Source organism: Mustela nigripes, chromosome 1 (assembly GCF_022355385.1).
Source record: "Mustela nigripes isolate SB6536 chromosome 1, MUSNIG.SB6536, whole genome shotgun sequence".
NCBI lineage: Eukaryota > Metazoa > Chordata > Mammalia > Carnivora > Mustelidae > Mustela > Mustela nigripes.
In genome coordinates this window covers 161,855,088-161,872,239 of record NC_081557.1, presented here as the reverse complement: position 1 = coordinate 161,872,239, position 17,152 = coordinate 161,855,088, and the positions used below count along the sequence as shown (strand labels likewise).

The following is a 17,152-nucleotide window of genomic DNA, read 5'->3' as shown; positions in this document are numbered from 1 at the left end:
TCCACCTACTTAAATTTAAAAAAAAAAAAAAAAAAAAAAGAGGCCATATATGAAAACCTACAGCTAACATCATACCCCACCGTGAAAAATTGAGAGCTGAGAGCTTTCCCTCTAAAGTTCAGACAAGACAAGTACATACTTGCCACTTTTATTCAACATAGTACTGAGAGTCCTAGCCACAGTAACCAGACAAGAAAAAAAGAAAGAGCATGCATTTTGGTAAGGGAGAAATTAAACTGTCAGTATTCACAGATGATATACTATATGTAAAAAACCTTAAAGACCCCCCCAAATTAATAAATGAATAGAATAAATTAAAAAATGAAATTAAAAAATGAATAGAAATAATAAATGAATAAACAGAAGTAATAAATGAATAAGTTGCAAAACAGAAAATTAATACCCAGAAACCTGTACGTTTCTATACCTAGTAAGGAAGCTGCAGAAAAAGAAATTTAGAAAAAAATTCCATTTACACTTGCACCAAAAACAACAAAACACTTAGGAAGAAACTTAATCAAGGAAGTGAAAGATCTGTACTCTGGAAACTATAAAGCACTGATAGAAGAAATTGAAGATGACATAAACAAATGGAAAGATAATCCATGCTCATGGATTGGAAGAATTAATATTGCTAAAGTATCCATACTACCCAAAGCAATCTACGGATTCAGTGCAACCCCTATTAAACTACCATCAGCATTTCTTATAGAACTAGAACAAATAATCCTAAAATTAGTATGGAATAGAAGACTCTGAATAGCCAAAATAATCTTCAGAAAGAACAAAGCTGGAGGTATCATAATTCCAGATTTCAAGATACACTACAAAGTTACATGAAAGAAAACAGTGTGGCACTAGCATAAAAATAGATCAATGGAAAAAAATAGAAATCCCAGAAATAAACCCACAATATGATCAGTTAATATCATATGTTATATATTATTATATATTATATAGTCAATCTATGACAAAAACGGAAAGAACTTACAATGAGGAAAAAACAGTCTTTTCTAGAAATAGTGCTAGGAAAAATGAAGAGCTACAGGCAAATGAAGAGCTACAGGCACCTTTCTAACACCATTCACAAAAATAAACTCAAAATTGATTAAGGACCTAAATATGAGACCTGAAACCATGAAAGCTCTAGAAGATCATGAGGAATAATATCTTTGATATTGACCATAGCAACATTTTTCTAGATACCTCACCTAAGGCAAGGGTAACAAAAGCAAAAATAAACAATTGGGACTACATTAAAATAAAAAGCTTTTACACAGTGAAGGAAACCATCAACAAAACAAAAAGATAACCTACTGAATGGTAAAAAATACTTGTAAATGATATGTAAGGATTTAATATTCAAAATATACAAAGAACTTATACAACTCAACACCAAAAAACAAATAATCCAATTAAAAACTGGGCAGAAGAAATACACATTTCTCCAAAGATGGCCAATAGAAACATGAAAAGATGCTCAACATCACTAACCACTAGGGAAATGCAAATCAAAACCACAATGAAATATCACCTTATCTGTCAGAAAGGTTAAAATAAAAATCTCAAGAAATAATGAGTGTTGGCAAGGATGTGGAGAAAAAACAACCCCTGTGCCGTATTGGCAGGAATATAAATTGGGACAGCCACTATGGGACTACGGTATGGAGGTACCTCAAAAACTTTAAAAATAGAAATATCATAAAATCCAATAATTCCACTATTGGGTATTTACCCAATGAACACAAAAATGTTATTTTTGAAAAGATATACACACCCCTATGTTTACTGCAGGATTTACAAGTCAAGATATGGAAGCAACCTAAATGTTCATGGATAGATGAATGCATAGGGAAGATGTGGTGTGTGTACACACACACACACACACACACAACTACACACGAGTATCATGCAGCCATAAAAAAGAAAAAGAGGAGATCTTGCCATTTTTGACCACATGGACGGACCAACCTATAGTGAGTGTAAGGGCCTATTTAGCCAGAGCGATACCATCCGGTTAAACAGTGATTTTGTTTATGTAGTAAAACTTAAACTGACCCTGCCCCGCCTCCCCCCAGGGGAACTTACTTAAAAGCAAGTCCCGGACTTGCTTTTACTTGCTTTTAAGTAAGCAGTCCCAGGTAACAAAGCCCAAATACAAGGGCATGTCAGGTCAGGTGGAGATAACGGCCCCAGTGCAGGGGTGATTCGGGTCAGGTGGAGACATCCAAGCAGTAGAGCGGCATACTGTCTCCCTAGCTACCAAGGAGTGTGGGCCCCACCTTTTGGGTACCAATTCTGACCAAGGTGATAGGCTAGTTCAAATAGCTACTACAGGGTAAATTGTAATTCAATTGGCCACCTGTGTGTGACCTAGCAGGACTGTGCAGCTTTCTCTGTGTGTTACAATCTCACTGGCCACCTATGTGTGGCCAGGCCCAACCACATGGTCTTTGCTCTATAAAAGTTAGTCTGTAAAGCAGGGAGGGGTTGCCTCTTTGTAAGAGACAGCCCCGATCGGTCAGTTTGATTCTTCTTTTTATTTGCCGCGAAATAAAGCTTGCTTGACCTTCGCTTTTTATCAGTCTCGCTCCTCCCCCATTATTGGGGGACCCAACAGTGAGTCCACTGTATTGTTTTCAATACAGTACAGCACTGTAAATATATGTTCTCTTATGATTTTCTTAATTAACATTTTACTTTTTCTAGCTTATCTTAAAAGAAAACAGTATGCAATATATATAAAATACTGTTATATATAATATATATATAACATACATATAAGAATGTATGTTAATCTACTGTTCTCAGTAAGACTTCAACAGTAGGTTATTAGTAGTCAAGTTTTCAGGAGACTCAAACATTACATGTGGATTTTTTTACTCTGTGGGAGGTACATGCCACTAACTCCCATGTTGCTCAAGGGCCAACCATATCTAGATAAAAATCTAATTTCTGATTTCTTTTAAAAGTCCCCAAATCTTTCCCTAGGTTTTCCCTTCCCTAGGCTCATATTCCTACATGGCAAAATGGTTATAGTTGAATAGGGAATCCCTCTTTTAGGTTAGGCTCATATCCTCCAGTTTGCCATAGTCCCACCATTTCATGTTGTATCTCCAACTAAGACCCAGTGTTAGTTGCCATTCACCATGCTTTCATTGCTGTTCTTACTACAGTAGAGAAATATTTTCTCACTTTTGTCTTTTACCAAAGGTCAGAAAATGAAAGACATTTTCAAAAAAAAGGGGAGAAAGCCTATATCTTTATGGAAATAAAAAAATATTTTTTTATTTAATATGTTGGGGGGGATGCAACTGTGTCAAAAGATTACCATTTAACCCTCCTTTAATCATATAATTTCTTCATTTGAGTTTGGGAGCCCTGCTACATGTGTTGGGAAGTTATTAAAAAATATATCTAAGGAGAGAAATGATCAGATTCACCTTTTTTTAAAAAAAAAAATTATTTATTTTTATTTGACACACAGAGATCACAAGTAAGGAGAGAAGCAGGCAGAGGGAGAGAAGGGGGAGGAAGCAAGCTCCCTGCCAAGCAGAGAGTCCCATGCGGGGCTCGATCCCAGGACCCTGAGATCATGACCTGAGCCGAAGGCAGAGGCTTTAACCCACTGAGCCACCCAGGCGCCCCTCAGATTCACCTTTTAAACAGAGTACTCAAGCAGCATGTAAAAACTGGTTAAGAGGGGAAATGCTGGGGAAAAGAACATCTGTTACAGAAGAGTGAAATAGTCTCAAGAAGGGGTGATAAGACCCTGAACTGGCAGGTAGACACTGGGCTGATTCAAAGAATCGTTAGAACTTACGAAATCTCATGGCTATTAGAAAGAGAAAGACTAGATTTCAGGAATGACTGACTGGATGGGTGGTGATACCATTCACTGAGCTAGGGAATTCACAAGCTTTAAAAGTAGGGGTAAAGGTGAGGTAGTATAGCAATTAATCTATAGTAGAAATAGGCAAACTACAGTCCATCTCTTGTTTTTGTATGGCCCAAGAGTTAAAAGTTTTACATTTGTAAATCGTTGAATAAATCAAGAGAAATATATTTCATGATGTGAAAATTACATGAAATTCAAACTTCAGCGTCCGTTAACAAAGTTTTACTGAAACACAACTCACTCCTTTATTTATTGTTTATATCTGCATTCACATTATGATGGCAGAGTTGAGTAGGTAGACAGAAACCATATATACATCATGTATCAGTTTACACTCTGTTTGAAGTACTACAAATTACAGTGGCACAGATGTGCCTGTCCATTGTTTTGAACGCCAAGTGTACTGTCATATCATAACACTTCATTTTAATCATTAAGTCAAAACAGGAACCATATACTTCAAATGTCATGCTTTTAAGGCATTATAAGTGGTGTATGGATTATTTTGTTATTGCATTAGATAACAAACCAATGTATCATGCAATGATACTATACCTATACTGGAAAAATACTACACCTATATTACCAGACTAAGCATTCATCATATTCACAATTCATAAAAAAGTAATTATCAGAGAAATTAGAAAATATAAAACACAGTTGCTCATCACAGCTGAATTTCTTTACAAAAATAAAAATGAAAATGAATCTACAAAGTAAGTTTCTAAGTGGCTCACTTATTAACCAAGCAAGGAAAGCTGTTTACTCATGGTAAGCTGAACTGTGTTCTGAATACAACAATCAAAGAAACATTTGGCAGGGGGAAGAACACGACTGTTTGAGAATAGCCTTTCTATCATGATAGCTACTTGAAGAGGTAAGGACACAGGGAGCATTATCAATATTCAACTAAAAAACAAGGTACATGATTCTGAAAGATTTTCATTGGTTTTTGATGAGTTGACAAACATTAGTGATACTGCTTAATGTTATTTTTGGAACACTGATGTTGAGCATGATGCAACTAAAGAATCAGCCTCTATGAAGAGTCTGCATAGAACAATAGGCAAGTTTATTTTCAAAGCTGAGAACATAAATTAATTCAGTACAACTTGAAGTGGAATCTGCTAAGATGTGCCATAACTGATGGTGATAAAAATGTGATGAATGGAAAAAGGCTTAGCTGAACAAACTTACAAAGTTTGTGAAATGTAAGGTATTTGAAGCCTATGGTTCTTCATTATATTATTCATCAGCAGGCATTTTATTAAGAAAATGTCTTAAACTATCATGTATTATTGAACCAGTAGTATCAATTTCATTCACTCTCACAGACATAAGCATCATCAGTTCTATGTACTTGGTAAGTAGAAGCTGAATACCCTGACTTGCCTCATCACGTAACAGTTTAATGGCTTAGTAAACACAATACAGTTTTATTGTGATTTTCTAGCTCAAAGGTGAGATGAAATTTCTGGGAGAAAAAAATAAAAAAGATATACCTTAACCACTATTACCAAACAATGAATGCCTCTGGAAATTAGATTTGCTGCACATTTGATATTTCCTAAAATCTGACCTGAAAATCAAGGCAATATAGTGCTTATATGAGAAATTTCAACTATGCTGTCACTTTGACAACACTGTTGGAAACACAAGTAACCATCAATCCGTTATATACACTTCTTGTGCAGTCAAATGTTAAAAGAAGAAGATCTCAATGCATACACAAATTTGCAACAGATATATTTTGCAAGCTCAAGCTATGGTTACAGCAGTGTTTTTCAGACCTCATTTCAAATGCAAAAGAAACTTCTATACATCAAAAATACACTTTACCAAGCAACTGAGGAGCTTCTACCTTTCTGTCAGAAGCAGTTAACCTGCAATGTAGTAGCATGCTAAATAGCAAGTATCAAGAGAATAAGAATCTAAAAGAATTCTATAAATTCCTTTCATAGAAATGAATATGCTCATTAATAAAATCATATGCTCATGACTGATAACAGTATTTGGCAGTATCTATCTGTGTAAAAACATGTTTCAAAGACAAAATCCATTAAATCACATTACAGATCTGTATTAACAAATAACATCTGGATCAATTCTGATGATACGGTAACTCTGAATACCAATTAAGTGAAATGCTATCTGAAAAACAGAATTATAATATTTTCATTAGTAGATCTGTATTGCAATAACTTGTGTTCACTTGATGTCGTACTTTGAATTCAGTCAACAACAAAATATTTGTGGATATTTGTTTCCTTTCATCATATATTTCTCTCTTTGTATGTAATATCTTTGATTTTGCCTATTGGACTACAAAGCCTAAAATATTTAGCATCTGGCCCTTTATGTAAAAAGCCTACAAACCTATGCTCTATAGCGATGCTATTGAAAGTGCAACATCATCTGCCAATGTCTTGACAAAGCAAATTCTCAGCCCACCCAACACCTACAGAATCAAAATTTCTGAGGGAGGGGCCTAGTAATTTTTTCTTCTTAAAAAACGCTACATGATTCTTAAGTAAGCTAGAGTCTGAGACTCACTGCTCTGAACAGGATTTTAGAGACTTAGTTCTCTTCCCCTGCATAAATTATCTGATTCTGTGAATCAGTAAAATGGGGACAGTGTCATCTACTTCACAGAATTGTTGAAAAGATTAAATTAAAGCATTAACATAATTGACATCAATAATTCTTATTAAATGATAATAGTAATTATTAATTCATTGGTGTAGTAAAACCCTCTTGTACCAGCCCATGAGACATGATTATTAAATTTTTAGGAATTTTATGAAGCAACTATTAAAACAGCCATTACTAACCTAATAAGCCTAAATAAGTTATGTTAAAAAAAGGTATTAATACTCAAAACTCATAACTACTTAATTATTTTACTACATTTCACTATTATCTGTATCTATATGATGGATCTACTATATAATGGTTTACTGCAGCTCATCTTTTCCTAACTATACATTCACAGGATATCAACAACCTCCACAAATCAGGGCTTTTTTGGAGAAGGGCTTTTGGTTAAACATTAACCATCACACTTCTAGTTAATCATTATTAAAAATTGCATGATGAATTTCATTTTGAACTGAATGAGTCTGAATTAACTATGCATGTAGAAATATTTAATAATCACCCAAATAAAAAGATAGCCCATACATGTATATGTGCCTACATATTTATTTTATAAATATTTAATTAATTAATTTATTTGACAGAGATCCACAAGTAGGCACAGAAGCAGACAGAGAGAGAGGAGGAAGCAGGCTCCCTGATGAGCAGAGAGCCTGATGTGGGGCTGGATCCCAGGACCCCGGGATCATGACCTGAACTGAAGGCAGAGGCTTAATTACCCTCTGAGCCACCCAGGCGCCCCTGTGCCTACATTTATTATAGTCCATACATGTATTATATAAAGTGCCTACGTATAGCCCAAACGTTATATATAGTGCCTATATATTATATATAACATATGTAGTAACCTATATTGTTAAAAGTATGCCTACATATACTATAAGTATAGTATATGTATGCCTATACTGACTATATATATAGTATATACACGCATACATATTTAATAATATATATAAACACATATAGTATATGTAGGGACTAATAGCATATATATAGTAGTTGAAGTCATAAATATGGACAAAATTAAGCAAAAATAGCCTTTAGAGCAGAGGACAGATACAGAGCTCATATGGAAAAAATTCATTTTCTGTACAAAAAGTTGGTTGGAAGGACTTTGGAGTTTGTAAGCTACAGCTCAATTTAACACTTCCATTTATCACTATCCTAATTCTCACTTTTAACTTCCAGCAACAAAAGTTTCTCAGCAGCAGGCAGAGAAAGAGGGGGAAGCAGGTTCCCTGCTGAGCATAGAGCTCAATCTGGGCTCAATCCCAAGACTCCGAGATCATGACCTGAGCCAAAGCCAGATGCTTAACCCACTGAGCCACCAAGGCACTCCTAAAAATTTGGGTAATTCTTATGGCCACTGCTCGTGCCACTAATAACACCAGAATTGCCCAAATTCAGGTGACCTGGAATCTCTGAAGAGGAAAGCCACACTATTTTCCCCAAAGGCACCCAGAAACTTCCACCATGAAAGTTAAAACCCAACAGTTCTCAAAATGAATTCGCGCTATCCTAACTTCCCATATAGTAGTACTAGAGACTTCAAAATATGACTTTACCAAAGATAGTGAATTTAACCCTTTTCCCATCTGAAAAAAAAAAAGGTATATGGGACAAAGATATAATGCCAACATAAGGAAAATTGCTGAACTAGGCAATCTGTCATTTATGCTCTTCAAAATAATAAATTTGATTGATTACCACTTTACCAAAAAAAATGTATCACTCTAATTCACAAAAAAAAAACAAGTAAAAGTACTATTTTCTAAATTTATCTGTGAAACCATTCCTGAACTTAAAAATAAAAGAGGGGGGAAAATTTCTCTATAAAGCTAATATATATTTATAGAGAAAAAAAAACTCCAGGAATTAAGAGTATAGTAAGAGGCATAAATATAACTAGAGAAATCCCACATTCACAAAATCTAATAGTAAATAAAAAGTAATAAAACCATTCATCAGTAAAGAGTGTATTTTAGGTAAAATGCCATGTAAAATTATAAAACCATTTCTAAGCTCACTCTGCACAACAGATTTTGCAAGCATAAAAAGTATACTATACTAAGACATAATGGCATAAAAAACAGAATGTCAAAGAAATGTGAAGCACTATGGTGAAATTACAAATTATTCTCAGGCAAGAAAATAGCATGTGTCATTCCATGTAAAGTGCAATGTTTTAAAAATGTTTAAAGAAACCTATGCTTACTTAACATATCTTCAAATAGGTCAAGGGATAAAGCATGAATACATAGTGAATTTCTAGTTCCACTTACTTGTTACTCAGCCTCTACAACTGACCTCCATATCCACTATATCTTTTAAAGCTGCTTTTTAGAAAATATCCTGGGTAATATCCTAATCAAACCCTATCAACACAGGTCCTTTTCTCAGTCCTTACCACTCTGTCCCAAAGCAATGGACATTATTGACCATTTAGTCTTTAATGAAATTAGCCACAGGCCAATTCTAGTCTTTCACTCCTACCTACTTCTCTTTCACTGTCATTCAGTCTCATTCCATTCTTCTTCCCCAACAATGGGTCATTCCTCAAGATTCTTAACCTTGGACAAATTTTATTCTCTCTGTTGCCTCTCAGCCTCCAAACTAACTTGAAATATCATCTCAGGATATTTATGGATAACTTCCTATTCAAATCCTCTCTTAAAAGTTAAAATAACTATTTGTTTAATTTTTTTTTTACCTAGTTTTTACCTAAATATTTTCTTACCTAGTTTCAGCCAGTCAACAAATATTTACTGCATGGCTACTATGTGCCAGACACTAATGTTAAAAATGTATTCAAAACCTAATGAGAGTCCTTGTCATCAATGAGCAGAGAATCTAAATGTCCAACTCTTCAGGTCCAAAATTGACTGTTCATGTTTCCTCTTCAAATGGATTAAATATATATTAATAGTTCTGCATTTTCTTTATTGCCCAGGCGATACTGTATTTCTTTCTCAACTCTATATTCAATTGGTTGGCTAGTGAATCCTGTTCTTCATTTGCAACATTCTATTTCCACTTCTATAGCCTAGTTCTGGTTGGTAAATATTTCCATCCAAACTACAACAAACACCTTCTGAAGTGTTCTCTATTTTTTCATCTAACCCATCCTTCAATCAATTAACAGATTAATTTTCTAAACCACAGATGTGATCCACACTTAACTGCATAAAAATGTTTCATAGTCCCTCAACAGACAAGTCAAAGTCCAAAAAACCTCAACTTAGCATTTAAGGTCCTCCATTATCTGGTCTTTACCTACAAATACTTTTTCTCTGACACCCACTCTTACCTTACCTTTTGCTCCAGCCAAACATGGCTATTTAATCATCCTTGAGTGGTGTCTATCTCTATGTCTTCATTTGTGCAATACCTCTCCTGCTAACCCCATCCTAACAGTCTCCATTCATTTCTACCTTTCAAAAGCTTAACCAACCTTTCATTCAAATAACATCCCTCTTCTAAAACCTCTCCGTGCCCTGAATCTATAATATATGTAAAGGTCTTTTATATCACTTATACTTTATTTCTATTACAGCTATCTGTGTATGTATCATATTGTTCCTATTAAGGTTATATGCAACTTGAAGTATGAATGTCTTATCTCTGTCCTCCTACAATTCATTGTACATGGGTGATATTCAATAAATATTAAGTACACAGTGAATTTATGATAAAATATGTATTATAGCCATTGCCCATAAGACAATACAGAAAGTTTTCTTCACTTTCTTACAGAGAGAAATCACTGCCATGAGAATATTTTTTTAATCACCTTACTTATTTCTTAGAAAGACTTTAAAAAGTGATTTCTTTCCCACCATCAGTCAGGGTACCTCTTATGTATGTATCAATTGTTATAACTTCCTTGGCTCCAAATATGAAACTGCTTCACAAGGTTTCAATTTTATGTTATTGCATATACCTAGTAATCAAACACTAAACCTCCTTACCATGGAAGACAGCAGTGCAGAAGGAAATGGTTTGTCTAGAGGCTACCCCAAAACCACCCATACCTCTAAGACAACCCAACTTTCTTTCTTTTCTTTTCTTTTTTTTTTTTTTTTAGTAAGAAGAGGACTTGTAGTATAATTATGTATAATTATACTTCTCTGTTCCCAATTCCTCCAAACCTCCATAATTATCTACCAACCTGAATGTTCAGAGCCAATACTTTCAGGTTCATAATTGAAAATAATAGATAGGTTTTAAGTTCAGCAGTGAACTCACCAAAGATTTATTGAATATCTACCATGTGGAAAGCACTATGGGGTACACAAAAATTAGTTAAGACATAATTCACATCTTCGGGAACTCATTACTAAATGCACAACACACACACATAAACAACTCCATTATAAGGCAGATTATGTAAGTGCTAAAAAGCTTCCAACAAGGTACAGAGTGTTATGAGGAGACTGATTTAATCAGAGTATCTGAGAAGCTTCATATGAGAGATGGGTTTCTATCTGAACATTCTTTGAAATCAAGCAATAACATTCAAGATTTTGAAGATCAGTTATTTTTAAATAAATAATTTTAAGTATTTTCATTCTTAAGTATTGCAAAATAACTGAATTTTTTCTACTGAAAAGATTCTGACTCAACATGTAAGTTAAAATTTTATTTAAATGGATTTTTTAGCTCACCTTGAAATATGGGTAAATGTATTTTACAGGCCAAACTTGTGGCAGGTAAATAAGGAGAAAAAATTTGTATGTTCAGGGAAAATTCACAATGTGTTCAATAACCTGAATTAAATTTAAAATTCTACTATTTAAAATTCTACTCCTAGAGAAAAGCTAGGTCCGTATGGGTCACCCAATTTTACATTAAAAGGGGGGGGGGTTAACTGAAAATAAAATTCAGGGCCATAGATTCATTTTTCATTCATACCACCTCCTCCTCCAACACTAGCCTCTTCCCATTATATGGCCAAACGTCTGAAACAGAGCTTGGAGGATGTGCTTTTCCAGTAAGCTCCATCGACACCATTTCTAGATTTAGATACTTCCTTGAAGATTCTAAGTTGCCGTGACTGAACTCTAGACGTGTTGAGCACTGTATTGACAGATGAAAGAACCACACAGTCATTTTAGGCTTAAAATAACTTGCACGGAAGGGGTGGGAAAAGTCCGAGTTGACAGATGCCAAAGAAGCAAATTTTAAAAAGAGGAAATTGTAACAGGAGTGGAAGCAAACTAGGAACATGTCGAAGGATAATATTCCAAATCGCTACTATTTAAAAAAAAAAAGAAAAGAAATCGTCTTTTAATCACAGAACTCATCAGACGTTTTTGTAATTACTGAACTTAAAACTTCAGCAATATGTTATGAAAAAAATTTTAAGATAAATTAATTATATGGAGGCTTAGAATATATATTCGGTTTTAAGTATCTCACCCAAAACAATTTCTTGAGATTAACCATGCATACAAAGCAAGTAAAATCAGATTATGTAGATTAAGGCAGGGAAAGCTGGGAAAGAATAACTAACACGTAAGTTCGGTAACACGTTCCAGGGTGCGTTTCCCCCTACAGCAGACACGCGGAGGAACCGAAAAAACGGGTCGAGCACAGCAGTATTGCACACTGTAGTCGCCCAACACCAATTCAACAGCTAGCGGTTCTATCCCTCCCTCCTCACGTTCCTCGTGGCCTCTGACAAGTCATCCTCTCAACCTATGAGGCTGTCCGTTCTCCCCCATCAAAAATAATCTCCGTGCAGGTTGTACAATCGCCCTGACAAACTACTTGCTCTCACTTCCCCGCCTCGGGATGAACAGTCCTCAAGATGGGGAAAGGTCGCCCTGACCGGGAAGTTACGCGAAGTGGTCTCTCTCGCGGTGGGACCGAGCCTCTACACCAGCAGACGCCGGGGAAAGGAAGCGGGCGGCCTCCGGGGAAACGGGGATGGGGCAGAGGATGCTAGCCCGCGAGGCAGGCTCCGCGGTGCCGGGGCACCGGCTCGGGCAGGAAGAATGGAGGAGGGGAGGCGCGGCGGCGAGGTGCCCGAGAGCCGGGCGGCGGTCCGCCCCACGGCCCGACCCCACCCCGCGCTCGGGACCCTCCCAGCCCGGGGACCGGCGTGCGTTCCGCGTGCGCCGACTCTCCCCGGACGAAGAGACACTGTATTACACGCGTGGATTGGAGAAATCCGGCAACTTTGCGCGAGAAATGCTTCCCACCCTGCAACACGCCGAGAAAGAGAAAAATGTCAGGCGATGACGGGGGAGGAAGGATGACTTACCCATGTTTCTCCCAGAGGGTGAGGAGCCAGCAGGGCGAGGCGAAGGTCTCTGGTGCGGGCGGCGCGGCGCTGTGTCCTCCCTCTACCTCAGTCTCTCCCGCAGCCAGGGAGGGACCCGCGGGGGGCGGCCGCCGGGGAGGAGCAGCTGCTGCTGCTGCTGCTGCTGCAGGCGGCGCGGCCGCGGCGGGGACGAGCGGCGGGGGGCGGGGCGGGGCGGGGCGGGCGCAGCCTGCGGCGGGCGCGGCTCCGAGCGGGCGGGCGGCGGGGACGCCGAGCCGGCCTGAGGAGCGCCTGCCTAGACTCGCGGTCCGGGAGGGCCCCGCCCTCTCCACAGAGCATGCTCAGTGCCATTACCCCGTCCCCCCTCCCCCGCCCCCGAGGCCAGTGAATCTGAGCCTGCGGGTGGGCGTGTTTGCGGACCAGCTGCAGCCGCCGCGGAGCGGCTTGATGGCGACTGCCTGAGGTGCGGTGGATGGGCCAGAGAGGATACAGCGCGGCTATACTGAGTCCCGAATGCTACTGGCTGGCTTGCCCCGGCTTGCTCCCCGACCCGCCAACCCACACCCGGAAAACGGGCCCGTGTTCATTACGGGACAGCCCTCCTGTACAGGCGGGAATTTCCCGGAGGAGACGCTTGGGTGGGGGAAGCAGGGCGGACGTCCTGAAACGGAGCTGGAATGGACGTATAGACGACGAAGCCAGTGCCTCTGGCAGATAGGTTCCTGGGGACGCCCGCTTTCCAAGCAGTCTGTGGGGCCGCTGGGCGGAGAGCAGGAGGGTGGTCGCTAGGCGGGCTATTAACCTCAGCGGGCTCAGCAGTGGGATAGTGGGGTTGTCTTGGCTGTGACTAGTTTAAAAACAGAGGCCTGAGCAGTCGAGAAAAGCGATCGCCCCAGGGTTTCCTCAGGGAGTGTGTTCTTAGAGAAGCGCGGCCTTCCATTCCCCGGAGAAGCCTGAAAGGCCATTTAACTAGGGTGCCCTCGGGCTCCACCCTACCGGTCTGTGCACAGCTCCGCCCCACTCCCTTCGATGGTGGCGGGAACGGGGTTACCGAGACAGGAGAATGAAAGTCGGGCTGAGTAAGCGGCAGCCCCGCCCAGCCCGCCAGCCCGCCGGCCAGCCGGCCGGAGTTTCCTCGGTCCGCCCGACCGCGGCCGGTTCCCGGCGCCCCCCCCCCCCGCCCCAGCTGCGGGGAAAACTGAGCTCGGGCGCGCTCTGTGGACGGCGCACTCCTGACTGAGCATGCGCGCAGGCAAGGGGCTGGTTTTCGTTCCTCTGCCCTGCGGGAGGAGGCTGCAGGAACCCCTGTTCTCAGTACCCTGCCTTGCTCTGACCCCTGCCAGTTGTGAGGAGTCAGGTCGCTCTCCCCGGGCAGCAACGGCCGCGCTCCTGCGGGGGAGAGGGCCGCCGTCAGCAGTACAACCTGTGGAAGAGAGATGCTGCATAGCTGAAACCAGGTTGCTTTTCCCTTTCAACTTTTTGAATTCAATGCTGATAAAAGGAGCTTTCCGTCCCTTAAGCCGTGACCCTCTCTTAAGGTCACATCAGTTACCGTTTTTGATACTATAAGCACAAAGGTCAGAAGTGCCTTGTAATTCTTTAAGCAGAGCAGATTTCCTGTGAGTCTTATAAAAACAAAAAGGAAACGTGATAATTAAAAAGAGAGGTTTGGTGAAACAAGAAAATACAATTTTAATTACAGATGTCCAAGCCATTAGGTCTTTCTGATCCCTAAGACAATCAGGTACATCACTCATAACGCACTTTTTGCCTTTCCGTGATAGATGGATGTTTTTGTTGTTGGCCTTAAACTAATCTCACCTGCTAAATGAGTTCCCTAGGGCTGCCGGTAACTAAGTATCACTAAAGGCTCAGAACAATAGAAATTGTCTCACAGTTCCAGAGGCCAGAAGTCTGAAATTAAAGTGTTGTCCGGGCCATCCTCCCTCTGAGGGCACCAAGGAAGGATCTCTTCCAAGCCTCTCCTAGCTTCTGATAGGTGGTTGGCTTATAGTGGCATAACTCCACAATCTTCACACACGGCATGTCCAAATGTGGTGTCTTTTTTTAATAAGGATGCCAGTCATAGTAGATTAGGGGCCCAACTACTCTAGTATGACTTCACCTTCAATTATATCGACAATGACCCTATTTTCAAATAAGGTTAAATTCTGAGATACTGGGTGTTAGGTCTTAAACATATGAGTTTGCAGGGGACATGACCAAATCCATAACATACACACATGCACACACACACCCCCACCATGTTCCACATTCATTTTGGACCTCTCCAGCTCACCATTGGTCCTTTTGTATTGCTGGTTTTCTTTTTTGTCTTTGTCATTAATCTCTTCCAGATTCGCAAATCTACTTGCTTCATTTTTCCTGTTACTTTCTTTTCTAATTCTGTATTAAAATAATTTCTAAGAGCACTTTCTATCTTTCATTTGGATGTATGAATTCAAACTAGCAAAAGCTGCTGAAGCAGCTTTGTGACCTCCCACCTGACACTAGTTTAAGTGCTTTATTTGTTCTGCTTCATTCTACAATCCATTTCCTCAGCACTCCTACTAATTAAAACCATAGGGCTGTCTAGGCATACTGCATACAGTGAGTCCCAAAGCACTGATACGATGGCAGTGAGACCCAATACTCAATGCTACATGTGGAAGTGGGCTAGTGTAACATCTACCCTTTTACACATAACACTAGTTCTCCTCACCTCACCTTTCTTCTCGTGTTTTAGAAATACGACCTTATTTCATATCTTTACTTTCTGCCTTCATCTTTTTATTCAAAAGTTAGTTGGATGAGGACTTCCCTATCTACCCATTTTATCTAAACCTTCAACACTCCCACTTCATATTCTGAATTCCATATTGATTTTTTTCCTTAGCACTTATCACTAAAATAATACATATTTTGCTATTGGTATTCACTCCAATTTAAATTTAAGCTCCCCGAAGGCAGAGATTTTTGTCTGCTTTATTTGCCATTGTATCCCCAGTGCTGGTACAGAGCTAGTACGCAGCAAGTGCTCAATAAAAATTTGTTGTATGAATTCTTTCAGAGTTTTTATCCTAAGAGATTGATGTTAATATTCTTTTTATAAACTCTAGTAAAATTAGATAATAAATATTTTTAGGCAATATTAGACAATAAATATATTTTTTTAAAGATTTTATTTATTTATTTGGCAGAGATCACAAGTAGGAAGAAAGGCAGGCAGTGGGGGGTGCGATCCTGGAACCCCGAGATCACGACCCGAGCCGAAGGAAGAGGCCCAACCCACTGAGCCACTCAGGTGCTCCGACAATAAATATTTTTAATGATGATGATGATGACAGCTGCTATCTGTGTCATTTCTTTGTTAAACTGTGAGTCTTCTGCTGGGTGGAGACGGGTCTTTGTACCAGTTTATTCACTCAGTGAATAGAGATTGACTGCCTACTATATTAGGCACTGTAGTAGGCACTAGTGATAAAAAAAAATAAACTACAGCCCCTGATCTCAAAAAGCTTACATATTAGAAAAATTGCTTTGAGGATACCTCTAATCACTGATTACATAAATAGCTAGAAAATATTCTCCAGATGTCACGGCTTTCCAGAAATAAATCTGCTAGTGTCCATGCTCAGGGTTAAGCAATAGTTAGGATTTCATTAGACCTGCTGCAAAATAAGAGAGGACATTCTGGCACAATGCAGAGGTTTTCACATTCTATCTAAAAGATGTATTAGGTATCACAGATGTATTTGTAAATGAAGGTTTTTTTGAAACTTGGCTCACAGTTCGGCAGATAGCTGTTGGACGTAGGGGAAGAAAGATCAAAGAAAATGTTTATTAGAAAAGCTCACAATCATTCTATTTTGGCAAGGTTTATAATATAACTTACCGGGGCGCCTGGGTGGCTCAGTGGGTTAAGCTGCTGCCTTCGGCTCAGGTCATGATCTCAGGGTCCTGGGATCGAGTCCCACATCGGGCTCTCTGCTCAGCAGGGAGCCTGCTTCCCTCTCTCTCTCTCTCTCTGCCTGCCTCTCCATCTACTTGTGATTTCTGTCAAATAAATAAATAAAATCTTTAAAAAAAAAATATAACTTACCTCATTGATGCACATAACTGGCTAAGAATTTAAACTTCATAAAGAGGTTAAAAAATGATTTAAATTCTTTAAAGGAACTATACTAGGAGTGGCAGAGCAAGAGGAAGTTGGAACATAAGAGATAGAATGTTCTTTAAAAGAATAATAGGGAACTGATTGCCTCTCCTTCACCACAACGTTCTGAATATCATTTAAGGGAATCTCACTGGAGTAGTTAACTGAACTTTGCAGT

General features: G+C 39.2%; 1 protein-coding gene and 1 long non-coding RNA gene across 5 annotated transcripts in view; one reads left to right on the top strand and one right to left on the bottom strand.

Moving 5' to 3' along the window:
* RAP1GDS1 (Rap1 GTPase-GDP dissociation stimulator 1) overlaps window positions 1–13,023 on the bottom strand; it is a 160,255-nt gene extending 147,232 nt beyond the window's left edge. For all 4 annotated transcript variants that reach the window (XM_059376242.1, XM_059376243.1, XM_059376252.1 and 1 more), the window contains exon 1: window positions 12,819–13,023. In XM_059376242.1, the coding sequence (XP_059232225.1) occupies window positions 12,819–12,822 (4 nt within the window). In that variant the 5' untranslated portion in view covers window positions 12,823–13,023. The remainder of the gene's footprint in view (window positions 1–12,818) is intronic.
* Window positions 13,024–13,047: 24 nt separating this feature from the next.
* LOC132001535 (uncharacterized) lies at window positions 13,048–16,159 on the top strand. The gene is made up of 3 exons (XR_009399635.1): window positions 13,048–13,281; window positions 14,162–14,275; window positions 16,019–16,159. It is a non-coding gene; the product is annotated as an uncharacterized LOC132001535 (long non-coding RNA).
* The last annotated feature ends 993 nt before the right edge of the window (window positions 16,160–17,152 follow it).